The 14,752-nt window shown below is 42.4% G+C and overlaps 3 protein-coding genes across 3 annotated transcripts; all 3 read left to right on the top strand.

Annotated features, from left to right (window-relative positions):
- Positions 1-1,903: 1,903 nt before the first annotated feature.
- On the top strand, positions 1,904-2,842 carry LOC123467052. The gene is made up of 2 exons (XM_045167122.1): positions 1,904-1,909; positions 2,276-2,842. Exons 1-2 carry the CDS (start codon positions 1,904-1,906, stop codon positions 2,729-2,731), a joined length of 462 nt encoding a protein of 153 aa, XP_045023057.1. The 3' UTR covers positions 2,732-2,842.
- An 8-nt stretch (positions 2,843-2,850) lies between these two features.
- Positions 2,851-4,329, top strand: LOC123466436 (extensin-like). Its single transcript, XM_045167121.1, has 5 exons — positions 2,851-2,898; positions 2,970-3,267; positions 3,328-3,412; positions 3,522-3,791; positions 3,852-4,329. The coding sequence occupies exons 1-5, from the start codon at positions 2,851-2,853 to the stop codon at positions 4,327-4,329; spliced, it is 1,179 nt and encodes a 392-aa protein (XP_045023056.1).
- A 1,104-nt stretch (positions 4,330-5,433) lies between these two features.
- Positions 5,434-6,716, top strand: LOC123467035 (adhesive plaque matrix protein-like). The gene is made up of 3 exons (XM_045167098.1): positions 5,434-5,476; positions 5,567-5,629; positions 5,695-6,716. The coding sequence occupies exons 1-3, from the start codon at positions 5,468-5,470 to the stop codon at positions 6,214-6,216; spliced, it is 594 nt and encodes a 197-aa protein (XP_045023033.1). The 5' UTR covers positions 5,434-5,467; the 3' UTR covers positions 6,217-6,716.
- The last annotated feature ends 8,036 nt before the right edge of the window (positions 6,717-14,752 follow it).

Below are 14,752 nucleotides of genomic sequence, written 5' to 3'. Positions count from 1 at the left end.
CTGATGAACTATTGATGTCAAATGAATGCATCTCAGCTGCAGGCCATTCTTTCTCTCCAATCGGGAAAAGAAGCTTTCGCGTATACATGTAGAGGATGAAGACGTTGTGCACTTGCGTCCGCGTTGCATTAGCAGAAATGATGTGTCTATAATCTTTTCCGTGGAAATTTCGGCCCTCCTTTGCGCTGTTTAAAACCATTAGCTCAGAAACATTTAGTCCTGTACAGTAAACATTTTCTAAGCTGACTAAGGTGCTCGTGCTTTTATTTATGTTAATGATTTTTTAATTGAGGACAAACTTCTCACGATGGACAACGAGACGAATAGTTTCAGGTCGTTGATTCCTCTCCCCCCCAAAAAAAAAAAAAAAAAAACAAAACAAACAAACAATTAGACACGATAAACTCACATGAGTTTAATGAAAACACTTTGCGTTTCCATCCGGTTAACAACTTCCTTCCGTGTTTCAAAATTTACCGCCGTACGTTCTGAACGAAAGAGACGCACAGGTGCGCAAGTGACGAACGCTCTTCATTATTCAAAGTTAAACGAGTCTTTTTTTTTTTTAGTTTGCAAGAATATAAGTTGAGAGCTCTTACCTACACCGGTTAGAGAGAGCTAACTCAATAGTCCAATAAACACGTCATCAACTATTCTTTCACTGACGCACAGAGTGAAATGAAATTGTTTAAAAAATCGGTGGGCGGCAATGTAAAAAAAAGGAAGGGAAAAGTATTCAACTAGAATTGTTATGTACATTTAAAATTGCATTTGTTATATTTTTGAGGGGGGAGTGTTGAATAATGATGACATATAGGGGAGCCGGTGAAAGTTTCAAACAAATTCCTTTAAACCACTATAGTGTATATAATAATACAGTATATTTCGTGCAAGAAGAAGCAGAGAGACTTTCATCGATATCTTTGAGATCAATCTGGAAATGATCTATCACGATGCAATCGATGCCAGCAATATTTTTTCATTTTTCATTTACATTTTCTCTAAACTCGAAGAGCAAAAACAAAACAAACAAATAAAACCAGTTAAGACAAAGTAAATTCTTATTAAGCATGTCGTCATTCCTCACGAAATCTTATCGCATACCGTATAAGGCCCCATCTGATTCAAACGCCACTAACAATTAAAATTTCACGTAATAAAACTTGAAACTGCGTGAAAACAAAAAGGTTCCGATTCGTAAAGGGTGACGAACCTTTAGGGGAAAGTACGCGATGAAGCTGACCTGAATGTATAGAATCGAAAACAAAAAGGGACCGATCCAGTTTTCGTGTCAGAGTTCTTTGGTGAAAGTGGACATGTGTCAGGTGCCACGCATGTACAACGTTCTTTCTATGCGTGATGCATCGAGACGAAAAGGAGAAAGGAGAGCAGACGTGCAACAGATCGACTCCTTTTTCTTTCAAACTGTTACGAAAGAAAGGTGAAAAAAAACGCGTGCAAAGCGGGAGGCCGCCGACCCACCCAAAAAATAAGAACACCACACACGAAAATGGAGTGGCATTTCATTTGGCTATCTTGGACGTATATGGTGGATGAAATAAACAAGCGCTAGTTTTCACTAGCGAAGAGAAAACTCTCACTTTTTATTTCTCTGTGTGTGTCTGTGTCTGTGTGTGTGTAAGTTTTGGATTTTTTGCTGTTGTCTTTAACCCTTGGGGCTGAACCCGGAACCGGATCGGGAGCGACATGCCTCTCCTGTGTTCTGATGCATCTCAGCGTGCGCGTGAAAGTACATATAAGACGCTGATGTTTGCTGGTCAAGAAGAACAGTTTGCAAACGATCGTCGTCTAGTCAACTTGAATTGTTTTTGTTTTTTCTTTGTTTTCCAAAATCCCTGTCCGGTTTGAATAGGATTTCATCGTCCAACTTTTGTGGGGGAATATGAAGGTAGGTCGTGTATACGCACAACCGAAGCCGATCCATTGATTGAGACATTGAATTTTGTGTGTCGTGTTTCTTTAGATTGCCATTCTGCTTGTCCTTTGGGCTTAGCCCGCGCTAAACTCCAACTAGCATCGCCCAAACGAGATGTTTTCAATGCCTATGCAAATGATGCCGTGCTTCAACGAGTGACCTGAGCCCAGCCAGCCATTTACCCGCCAGAAAAGGACCTGACCTGGATCGAAGATTCTTACCAACGCTCTTACGTGAGTCGAAACAAAACGAAGAAGAACATTTTCGAAATCCAATCAATCCACTAACCCATTTATTTTGTATCTTATTTCTCCATCGAATGATGCGTGCGTATTATAGACCCCTCAACCTTACAGCTTCGCCTATGACGTTAACGACGGCTACAATAATTACGGACACGAGCAACAGAGCGACGGTTACGTGACTTCCGGTTCCTATCGAGTGCTGCTGCCCGACGGCCGCACTCAGATTGTTAATTTCAGGGCGGACAAGAACGGCTACGTGGCCGACGTCAAGTACGAGGTGTCCATTTTCAAGCCCGCTGCACCGTCCCACAGAGCGTTGCCTGTTGCCCCTCTGCGCAACACGAATGCCGGGCAGAGCAAGAAAGCCTCTCCGGCCTGGACGGCATTTACGGCGTATCAGCCGGATGCTAAGAAAGCGTCCTACAAAGCTGATCTAATCGCTGCCCTCGGCTATAAAACTACAGCAGCCACGCCTTCCATTGCGGCTGGCAAAGAAGCTGCCATCGATCCGCTCCTACAAGACGCCAGCGGCTGTTGCGGAATACAATAAAAGGCCAGAGTATCAAACAGCGCCGATTGATTCCGCTCCTGTCCATCGAGATTCGTCCGTTCCGGTGTACAAACCTGTGGCCGCTCCGCCTGATGCGCTAGTCGATACCAATCCAACAGATGCGGAGTACAAATCGCCGGCTAAACCGGCGCACTCAGTTGCGGTTGGTGTGACCGTACCGGAGTACAGACCTCCGGCTGCTGCGGGAACTAAAATTCCGGTTGCTCCGGTATACAAGACTCCAGCCGTTCAAGTCTATCGAGTTCCAGAAGACCGGACGAACAAGATTCCGGCCACCCCATCTGTTCCAGTTTACAGACCGCCATCAGCTGCTGCCGAATACAAAGCGGCTGTCACGCCAACCTACCAAGTTGCATCCGCACCGGAATACGAATATACAACAGAACCCGCTGCGCCAGTTTACACAGTCCCCGCTTCTACACCAACTACCCCAGCGTATAAAGCAACACAAGTTGACACGACTACACCTTACCGTCCACCAACTACCCCCTCTGTGCAAGCCATTGCCGTTTACGGTGAGTCATCCACTCCGGCACCCTGATTCCGTCCAGCTTGGACAGCCTTCCGGTATGCAGTTCCAGAAGCTTCCACTCCATTGCCTTACGAAGGCCAGCCCACAACTTCTGAGTACCCAATTGCCGCTACTACCCCGGCCTACAGGTACGCATTTCCCATGTCTTGCGCACCTGATTTAAATAGAGTTTATTCATGTATACTTAGCAAACTTTAAAATCAATAAATCAATACCTAAATTTCTTTAACTTGATAGACCTCCTCCGCCAGCTTACGAAGTGGCCGCTCCTGCGCAAGAGGAATCCGTCTACGAAGTGACGACCGTTCCAGCTGAAATATCAACTACACCCGCCTATCAGAATGACGCTGCTCCCTGGACGGCTTTCAGAGCTACAGAGGCTCCGTACCAATCCCCTGCGCTTCCTGCCTACGTGCCTTCAACGACCGTCGATAGCATCCGTCCATTTTACGAGACTTCCACGCTCACATATTTGAACGAAGCGCCAACTCCTCCGCCGCTCCCGACGTATCCGTTTTTATTCTGAGCCGGAGTCATTGTCCTCCACCTACGAGCAATCCGCGCCAGCCGCTTGAAGGCGCGTCCTTCCGTTTACGTTCCAGCCGAAGAAACGACTACGTACAGACCAGAAATCAATGACGCAACGACGACTGCACAAAGTGACGTCACCGCTCAGACTGTGACTGCTGCACCGGTTGTTTACGAAGCCCCTACTACCCCGTCAGCTTACAGAACTGTCCCGTCTGCAATTCGATCTCCGTGGACTGGACTCCGACCTGCACCGGATGTCCCTTTGTACTACGTCGCTCCAACCACTTACAGGCCACTTAATCCGGCCGTCTACAAAGTTCCGGACGCTCGTGTTTATGAGTCGAACAGCGCATCGAAAACTTCTTCATCCGGTCCGACGTGGAACGCTTGGACTGCCTTCCGTTCGGCTCCTGTTCGTCCAGTCGGTCGTCCTGGTTCCCAAGTTTCAACTACTCCCGATCCTTCCGCTTACAAATTACCGACACCATTGGTGGACAGAAATCGAAAAGCTTAAAAATTGTTTTGCTTTTCTTGTTTTTATGTTTGTTTTTGTTTTTCTTTTGGTTTTGAATATTTTTGAATAAGAAAGGTTAACTAAAAAACAAGACGAAAAACGGCCAGCTTACAGCGTTGCATGAATCGTTAACACTATGAATCAATGTTGATGATATTCCTATAAATTGCCATCCAAATTTTGCTTTGTATACTTTAGGCAAATATGTTTCAAATATACTCTATGAACACAATTGTTTATTTGTTTGTGAATTATTATTTGAAATGATTGACCTGGCGGGAAATTTTGAAATGATTGACCTGGCGGGAATTTTGAAATGATTGATCTGGCGGGAAATTTTGAAATACATGGTGGGTGGGGCCAGAGCTTGAAAGATTAAACAAAATTATGAAATCAACAAGAGTTTGGTTTAATTGGGGAACTATTAATTGGATGAAACTATTTAGACAAAAAAAAAAAAGGGAAATGGAAAGTGTGGGGGTACAAAATGTTTTTTTTTTTGTCAACAAAAGGTACAAAGTAAAAACTCAGACGTGACTTTAGGGAAAAGATGCTGACAATAGGAAAACGAGCGTGTAGTTCCGGTTTCTTTTGCTTTTCATCAAGTTGTTTGAAATTTCATTTTCAGCTGTCGGGCAGAAAAAATCTTAAAAAAAAAAAAAAAATTAAAAGAACGCATTAATTATACGCGATTCATTTCCGTCTGGTATTTTACTAGCCGAACACTTTTGTTTCTAGTTTTCTCGTTAACACTGATCGAAAAAACAAAAACAAAAAGAAAACAAAACTGGGAAGTCCAGGCTGACTTGTAAAAAACAAATTGGAAGAAACCACTATGATGCCCTAACGTTGTTAACTCTCACTTTTCATTAGTGTATGCGCTAACTAATTATTATTGGGCACGGCGAATTGAAAAATCGGGAGAGTGATACTCAGTTCCGGTTTACCCTGTTCCTTCCGATTTCTTGCTTGTCGTCTAGCGTTAGGTATATCGCAGTGTATATAAGCCAACCGTCATACCATTTGATATGCATCAGTACCTCCCAAGTCTTATGAGACAAAGTGACTCTCTTCTTTGAATCATTTTCCTTTCATTTTAAAGACATTCAATTCCATTCATGACCCACACAAAATAAAAATGAATCAAGTAAATTTTGATTTCCATAACACGCAGTTGACTTTAAACAAACCTAATTTGATTTATTTAATTTGATTAAAATTCCTTGACGTTTAACAGTTGGTGATCTTTGCAGCTCTAGTGGCTACCAGCTTGGCTTACGGTCGTTATCGTCCTAACTACGTAAGTCAAACTCTTTTTGTGCGTGTCAGCCTTTGAAAACGTATATAGCCCTCATTGATTTGTAGCATCCCTTGAGGAATTCTATGCCTTACGAGTTCGAGTATGACGTCAACGACGGTGACAATCAGCATGGCCATCGGCAGCAAAATGACGGCCGTGTTACGTCGGGATCTTACCGCGTCGCTTTACCGGACGGCCGGACGCAAATCGTTACCTACCGGGCTGATCATAACGGATACAACGCCGACGTGACTTACGAAGAATCGGATTACAATCCTACCCGATTAACTTATCGCCCTCCCGCCCCGCAATCTTACTACCCACCTGCCCCGCAATCTTACTACCCGCCTGCCCCGTCAAGTTACTACCCGCCTGCTCCTAAACCTCTGATTTTCAGGACACCTTCTTACGGATCCCCATCTGCATTTGATGTTAGGCCTTTTGGGGCACCTGATTACCAACCATCGCCTTTGCCTAGGCCCCTGATTTTTAGGGCTCCTTCATACGATTCTCCAGTTGCTGCTGAAGCATTCGGGACTACGCCCTTCTACACATCACCGGCTGTCCCTCCGTTCGAGCTGAAGTAATTCAAGACTACGATGCATCGCACGAAGCTTCATTCGCTCCTGTTCCTCTTCTGTTCAGGAACAACGTCGCCTACAAAGTGACTCCGCACGCCGAATACAAAGATCGCATTCCGGTTGAATACAGGTCGGCCTTCGGTAAACGATCGCTACCCATCGATCAGTGGAATGAGACGTCCATCCTTGAAGTTCTGCCCGGTCCAGCCGAAGTGGAGGCTGCGGTCAACGGCATCGATGATGTGGCCGATACGGAAGAGGCTTCAGCTACTCCGGCTGCTGATGTAGAGGCCGCCGAAGCTGCGGGGGAATTGGAATCGTCCAAGGCTTATGCAAACGAAGCATTGGATGACGCAACTTTGGACGATGCGGAGCTTCTTCCTAGCCCCGAGGCGTTTGCTGTTGAGGCGTCTGAAGCTCGAACCGATTCTCCGTCGGAAACTTACCATTCTGACGTCATTGAATTCGATGATCTTCCGTTTCCTGCCATTGCCGTTAGCCTTTAGGCCTTACGCTGTTTAAAAAATAAACGTAAAGGTGAGATTTTTTTTTCTTTAAGACAATTTATTTCATATCCAGAATTGTTCGTTTTCCTATCGTGATTGTTGGCTCAAGAAATATACAAATTTCATTTACACGTAACAAAGACCCAAAAACTGGAATGCGTTTCTCGATTTGAAAAAACAAAACAAACAAAACAAACAAAATACAAAATGTTTAGTCGTAAGTGGTAAAAGGAAAATCTTTTGGGTCTAAAAAACAGAGAGAAATCAACGTTATCTCATTTTTGAACCAAAAAAATCGTGATTTCATCGTGATTTCACCATGAAAGAAGCTCGTTCACGCATGCGCATTACGTGCCTGTCAAACTGGAGAAGAAAATAGAAAATAATAAAAAACACAGTTTGTTTGATTTTTTTTTCCTTTTTTAAATTGTAAAACACAAATCAAAAGTGAAAACTTATCTGTTCGTTTATATGTAAACGCCAATCTGCGAATGACGAGTTTATCAAGTTGAACAAGTTTGGCGATAACAGCGGGAGAAAGCGGGACACTATAATCAGAAACGAGAATAATGAACTAACCGTCGCCATGACAACAATTTAACAGAAAGACTTCCAGGTGGGGCAAAAGAAAATGTCTCAGCTCGCCAAAGGATTCTGCAGACGATATCAATCACAATTACATAATAACTTCCATATCCTAAGAGTTTTTTTTTTTTTTTGTTTTGTTTTGTTTTGACAATCCATTTGATCCGATTGCACTTTGTCATCCGATACAGGTAAGTAACCATAGACACACAAAAGTAATCTCTTAATGGACGGTAGGAGAGGAATGGATCCTGCAAGTTAAAGAGTCCCTCCTCCCCATTTTTTTAAATCAGGCCATTTAGAGATCAAAGAAAACAAAATCCATCATCTTGGCACAGGGATCGAATGTCGAATGGTGTCAACACAGCCAAGTGCCACTTGGATTTACCCACACACGCACACAGGTCAATAGAAATGTGTGTGCTTAATTCAGGATTCATCTCTAACAAAACCAAGTAAGATATCATTCACCGATAAGGATAATTAAAACTAAAAATAGATTAGATAGTGAAAGCTATTGGGTCAATTGCCTCCTGAGGTAGGACCCGACATTTGTTTCTGAATTTCATGTGATCTCGTTTCGACGTTGCAGTTTGGGGCTCGTCACAAAGTGTCATTTTAATGGGGTTAATTGTAACTGCCCTGCGAGTGCCAAACCCACCCCTTCCGTCCAGCTATATATAAACTACGCCAGCGGACGGATGAATATCATTAGTTGACTTTCGGACATCTCCAGTCATTCACATCTCGAATCCATCGCAATGAACAAGGTAAAACGTATTCTAATATCGTCATTCGAATTGCTTGTGACAAACAATCGATGTTCGTTGTTTACCTAACAGTCCATCATCCTCGTTATTGGCTGCCTGGCTGTCGCCCTGCCGCAGACTACTACATGGAATCTCAAATTTTAGAAACCACCGAGACGCCAGTCGATGTTGTGAGTCGATGCAATCCAATCGTTTGCATATTCAATTTTAATGGCTGTGCTGTTTTAGACCGATGAGCCGACAAGCTCACCCGATAGCTACGTCGATGACGACCTGTCTGCCAAGGCGTACAGTTTCTTTTACAAAGTGAAGCACGAGGAGAGCGAAAATGATTATTCGCACGCCGAATCGTCTGATGGCAAGGTGGTTAAAGGGAAGTACCAAGTCCAACTTCCCTGACGGACGTCAACAGACTGTCCAGTACGTGGCCGATGCTAACGGATACGTTGCTCAAGTCATGCACGACGGCGAGGCCCAGTATCCCGAATTCAAGCCTGCCCGTACTTCCCGAATTTCAAGCTATTAAAACTGTTTTCAAACAAAATTATTTCACCATTTCCAGTTTCTTAATTCTTATACATGTATAATGTCAATTGTTCAAACCTTTCTCAAATGTACATCTTATTATGGGAATAAAAAAATGGTGTATTTACAATATATTTTATTTTTTTCGGGGTTCGATGAAAACGGTGGAAAAACGTCTTTCTTCACAGCGAAAATGAAAAGCAATCGACAGAAAATGGCAATAAAAAAAAAAAGAGAGCTCAACTTATATTATCCCGAGTGTGCTGACTATTTAGCCAAAGAGTATATCGCTCGATGTCGAGACGCAAGTATATATCCAACGAGCGTGACGGAGATCCATGTAAACCAACCTCCCCACAACGTGAAAGAGAGCCTTTTCTATACAAGTGATGGCTGCTACCGTAGATATACGCTACCCCGAATTCATGGCTGAATAATAAAGTGCTTTAAAATCTTTGGCTGTGTGCCGTTTTTTCTTTTTTCTTTTGATCATCGAGCCAAAGTGTGTGCGATATGCAGTCGTCCATACAAAAGGGGCGAAGTCGACCGCGTTTTACGCGCTCAAAGACGAGCATGTTACATTGCAACGTTCATCACACATTGGCCGGGATGAACTGACCCGCATCTCATTAAATCGCTTGCCACTAGATCATCAAGGATATTAGGACGATATATATAATCTTGTTAAAAAAGCAACATGCAACGATCCGCTGACTAAATGTCAGCGTTCGAGACTTTGATTAAGTCATCAGTTGATGATACAACGATGGCGAAGAAGAATTTGCATTTTTCTTGTGATTGCTGTTCTTATAATTTTGTCTTTTTACCGGTGGGAAATCAAATGAATTGGACCAACAGCCATGGCGATCAATACGTTTTTTATATTTAGCTTGACAAATGCAGAATATCATCATAATATGCAAATCCAGATGGGTTTATAGCTTAGAGCGTACGTCAACGATCGATATCGTTTTCCCGTGCATATTTATTGTTCGATTGAAACAATGAATAGCTAACGGCTATGAAAGGCTCTATATAGTCCTTCATTTGGTATTCACGTATACTGTGAGCTCAATGACCATCTTATATCATGTCGACCTAATCAAAAGTGAGCTCTATAAAGAATCGGAGAGGCTCCATTTTCAAGAACGCCGTGAAAGAGAATGACTTCAATTCAGACAAAAGACCATTGGCCCCGTCGTGCGCAGTCAAATCCACTTGTAGTGTAGCAAATGAACAGGAATTCTTAGTATCTCATCCATAGTAATTGATAGTCGAACGCACAATAAGTAAAATGCTGCCCGCAATATATTGCGTATACACAGCCAGTTGTGTGTTTCATATTTTCATTCGTCCGAATACATTCGACCACAGACGATAATATAACAAGACGGGTCCACATATTCTCTGAAAAAAAGCTTTGTATTGTTGAGTATACTCTGCGCTAGGATAAGCATCTTGGTAAACATCCTTGTAGGGCGGAGTATATAGTATATACTGTATAAGCTGCTGGATTGTACTGGCGGTACTTGGCTTCGATATACTTGACATCTGCAACGTACCCGTCGCCATCGGCCTTGTACACTCAACAACTTGAATGCGGCCATCGGCCATTGCTACGCGATAAAATCCCTAACTACGTCCTACCATCTCCTTTCTTTGGAACGCGAACGCGGTCGAAGTTTTAAGAAAAATTGTTTTTCATCAAAAGACAAAGAATTTCGCTGGCTGACGTCATCGGAAGAAAGTTCGTCGTAGGCAAGCAGAACGCGATGCATTGGCTTTGATAAGCATCCGAATGAGCGTGCGGATTGGTCGTCTCGGCGACAGCGATCAATGCGGATAAAACGAGGAACTGGAAGGATTTTTTTGAAAAAATAAAATAGAGTTGGAATCAAAAAGATCGTTTGTTTGTGTGTGCTTCAATCTGCCTTCATCGTTGCCGTACTTATGTGCAGCTGTAGAGAACAAGTTACGGATGTCGATACGATAGTTGATTGCCTTGCTATTTACACGATTCATTTCTTAGCTGCGTATAACTTTGCACAAGTCGAAAGGGAACAATTACGTGGCCTGAGCAATGGCCTAGAGTCAAACTGCCAATTGTTTCTCTCATTTCCCATCCACTAGTTTACACCCATTCTATAAAAAAACAACTCAATATCGTTGATCAGCCTCTGGACTCGCAACTCGCGCCTTTCAAACAGGTCACGTCGTGTCGGTAAACGAACGAAGACCGTAAACGGACGAGTCTCAGGATCACGCTCAAAGTCGCTAAGGGACTTACATCCCTCTTTACGGCCGTCGTGTGAGAGTTCTGCCTTCATCCTGTTACGAAAAGACGTGGGTTATTTTTTATTTTTTTGTTTTTTGTTTTCTTCGAAATTTCTGTTTTATTTGGATCCCTGTCCAGTCATTTATTTGTGTGTGTAGTTGTACTTTGTAACGTGACGTAGAATTTTCTTTGTGAAGTCATTTATCCGTGATGAGAAATAATCCAGCTGATGTATACCGTCAAGTTTTGTTTGTTGTCGAGCCGATTGAGCGGCTTGTGTGAAGTGTAGTGTAGCAATCGATTGAAAGGGAAAGTAATCGGGACACGACTATTACCCGATACGGACAGCCTTATGCAGAAATAGCAGTAGCTGAATATGTTAATCGACATACGCTTTGGATTTATGAAGGATCCCATTTCCTGAGACCATTTTTACTTTTCAAGTATAGGCCATTGGATTTGCATGATGGAACGGATGGAATTCCAGTTCTAGGCAGACGAACCCAACGACGGAATTTCCATCACATTTCTGGGACCTGTTCATTCCCTCTTTATTTCCCTTCTGTTGTGCTCATTAAAATAAAAATAAATAAAAAATAAAACTACTCGGTGTACCAAACGATCTCTACGTTTATTGGTATTTGACAAAGTATGTCCCTTTCATCGTAATGATTCCATATAACACACAGATCGATTCTCATTTTTTCCTTTTCATATCTCACGTTATTTCACATCAAATTTCTCCAAAACTCTTACATTTTACAACGCCCACAAACAAAAAAACAATATCTTCATTAATAAGCTGAAAGGCTTTTTTTTTTTCTCTTTGCCCGGCTGCCCGCGTCCAGTGCAATGCCTGAAACTATACCTGCGTTCTGACTCACTGCGCAGCAAGACCTGTGGGCATTAATAACCGGGGAGTGTCATATAAACGAATGACTGGCCGGGCAAATAAAAATAACAAAAAAAAAACAAAACAAAAAAACTGGACGCTTTTTCTTCATTTAGCATTCAACAGAGGTATATGCTATATGTACATAAATATAGATCAAATGTTTTTATAGGTCTGGCAATGTCCAAGCTGACTGCTGCATCCATCACTGGCCGCTGCTATATACGGGCAATAATGGTCCGACGAGAAAATGACTCTACCACCTTTGATGGTACAGATAAAACAAAAACTGGGTGAAAGCAGAAAAAGAAATAGAAAATACGCTTTCATAAAAATTCGGATCTCTAACCGCAGAAGTGTAGGCACCACACTTACAGATCGTAAGGCCAGCCACATAAAAAACGAGCTGTAAAAAAAAATCCAGTCGCTTGGTGTAGCTCACGAAATCGATTTTTTATTTATATTTATTTATTTTTTATTTTTTTTTGGGTTTGGGTTTGGGGAGTTCTCACCAACGGGCCACGCCCAAGCTCTCGCCATACGGTATATGCCAATTGTATTTACATTTCCCTCGGCTTTTTGCTATAACTATATACACCACCATCGGCAGACCCTCCACCCAGATAAATAGACATGCCATCGCTTTATGTAGTCGCGTACGTCCTTGTATGCACAGTTAAGGATTGTGAATAGCAATTCTTTTTATTTTTTACCCATCGATGGATGGATGGATGGATTTACTGTTTGTTTTCTAGACATATAGTATACTTAAGGATATATGTTTAAAGAACATCTCTTTTGTTTGCCAAGAAAATGTGTTTTCCCATAGCGATATGATTTCGACCTATACTCTTCTCGGAAAATCTTCTCGATTAGGAAATGAAAGTAGAGTTGGACTGCCATGACAACCAATCAACTGCAATCCTTATTAATCGTTATTGCCTGTGTGCAATGAGACGGTTAAAACTCTGGACCCTGACAGCAGAAACAGGTCGTATTATTGTTAGATTCATTTTTGGTTTTAATACTGCCTAAAATAAGCCGGTGGAAGTCGTAACGAGGCAGCGGATGTGGCACACACAAAGGCATCGCTGGAGCACATCAACTTGGATGTGTATAGGCTACTACCAGCCCGACGTCAAGAGTCTCTTTTTATTCTCCGTGTTCAAGTCTACAAGCGCTTTGATGTCTTGTTACACAGCCTTCGCTACTATACCAGTCATTCGATTTCCGATCTTCCTCCCTTGTTGCTTACATTTATTCCTCGGTGTGTGTGTGTGTGTGTCTGTACATCAACTGGTAACACAGATACTGCACGTCTCGACCAAACGTACATATAATTTTTTTTTGGAGGGATAGGCTTTTTTATCGATCGTGATTCGATATGAAATCGACTTTGTCTTAAAAAAGAAAAGAAACTTGTGTCTCATGTTGGCACTTTTTTGTGTCTACTTGTGTGTGTTTATGATCGTACACGCCCGCTGCGTACGATCGACAGACGCAGAATGGAACAGATCGATATAAAGTGATGCCCGTCAGCAGTCTGTTTCCTGAGATCTCGTATTGAACAGCGCAGTTTATGCCTATAGATGAAGGAATTCTTAGTAAGGCTTTTAATTTCTACTAAACCCAAAGGCTAGATATACTTTATGGGGCATTGTTACACAACAACAACAACAACAAAAAATTGGGAGTAGAGATTGTATGCTGCGACTAAGCTTCTGTGCGCTACTAAGTTATACGTGGAAGTATTTATGTACTTTAAATGGAATGTATGCGGTCGGCAGCTATAAATGCTTGCTAGTACACAGCAGGACTGCTGTATATACTAAACCGCATGAACCTACACAACTGCATATGTGGGGCTACGTTAATATCTGCCATAAGTCGTCCTTCTCTTTCAAGTTTGACGTCAAAGCTCCGCTTTCTGGGGGCCAGAATGGCGCTGGCATATAAAATATAGTCGTGACGTAAAGGCGATGTTTTTCTTTTCTTTCATTTCAGATTGTATTCATAAACATAAACTCTATAAGCCCATGGAAACTCTATTCTTTTGCTTCAGAGGGGGGGGAGGAGGAGGAGGAGGGTTAGACAGTCATGTTTCTCTTTCATCTTCATTGGCCAACTATAGGGAGAATGCAAAAACAAATAAGATAAATGAAAGGCTTTTGTTATTTGGGGGTAAGTTGGATAATAGGCACGTTTGTTGTAGTCGGTATAGGTGGGCATTTGGCTTCGTACTTGACATCGGCCACGTAACCATAGCTGTCAGCCTTGTAAGCAACGATTTGAGTACGACCGTTGGCCAGGGCGACACGGCAAGATCCGGTGGTCACCGTGCCATCGTTGCTATCCGAGTGGGAGTAATCATCGTAAGAAGGACATCATTAACAGCCCAGGCGAAACGGCAAGGCTGTGGAGGCTGTTGGATATGATCGAAAACTAATGAGATGAGTTAGTTTTTGTTCTAAAGTTTACTTTCAAGATCATAAGTTTACGTAATTTTAGCTCTTGCTGTAAGTCTTATACGTGGGTAGACAAAAGTCACAGTAATTAAAACGGCGATATAACGATAACTTGGAAACATTTCGTTGGTTTATTCGAGTAGGATGTAGAATTAAATGATGTCATACCTGCATTGTTTGTTTTTTGTGTGGTGTGGACTAAGACAGTTGATGTTGATCTGATAATGTGATCTGCGTTGAGCAGATTTCTTTATATACAAAGGTGGTAAGCCCTGGGGTGTGTCGGCACATAATCAATAAATCCAAACGCTATCTCATGTTGAAGCATTTTGATCAACGGAGGGGGCCGACACGAAGATTGTTTCCCACTTGGTGAGTAAACTCTTCGAGGTCCATCTGTCTTTGTGTGAATAAGGTGACGTGAGAGCGAGCCAGTTTAATAACGTTGAGTATAACCCACACATATAAGCCATTTATTCAACAGCAGACGCTGGTTTGAAAATGTCTGAGTCTATTTGAACTGT

Source organism: Daphnia magna, unplaced genomic scaffold, assembly GCF_020631705.1.
Source record: "Daphnia magna isolate NIES unplaced genomic scaffold, ASM2063170v1.1 Dm_contigs139, whole genome shotgun sequence".
NCBI lineage: Eukaryota > Metazoa > Arthropoda > Branchiopoda > Diplostraca > Daphniidae > Daphnia > Daphnia magna.
Note: the sequence above shows the minus strand (reverse complement) of the source record. Positions and strands in the feature narration are given on the sequence as shown.

Bases quoted from the DNA above. Each gene is read 5' to 3' on its own strand.
- LOC123466436 (XM_045167121.1), top strand. From the start codon at position 2,851: ATGCGGAGTACAAATCGCCGGCTAAACCGGCGCACTCAGTTGCGGTTG. The intron at 3,413-3,521 runs GTACGCATTTCC...TTAACTTGATAG, and splicing joins GCTACTACCCCGGCCTACAG to ACCTCCTCCGCCAGCTTACG. The intron at 3,792-3,851 runs GTATCCGTTTTT...AATCCGCGCCAG, and splicing joins ACTCCTCCGCCGCTCCCGAC to CCGCTTGAAGGCGCGTCCTT.
- LOC123467035 (XM_045167098.1), top strand. The intron at 5,630-5,694 runs GTAAGTCAAACT...ATTGATTTGTAG, and splicing joins GTCGTTATCGTCCTAACTAC to CATCCCTTGAGGAATTCTAT.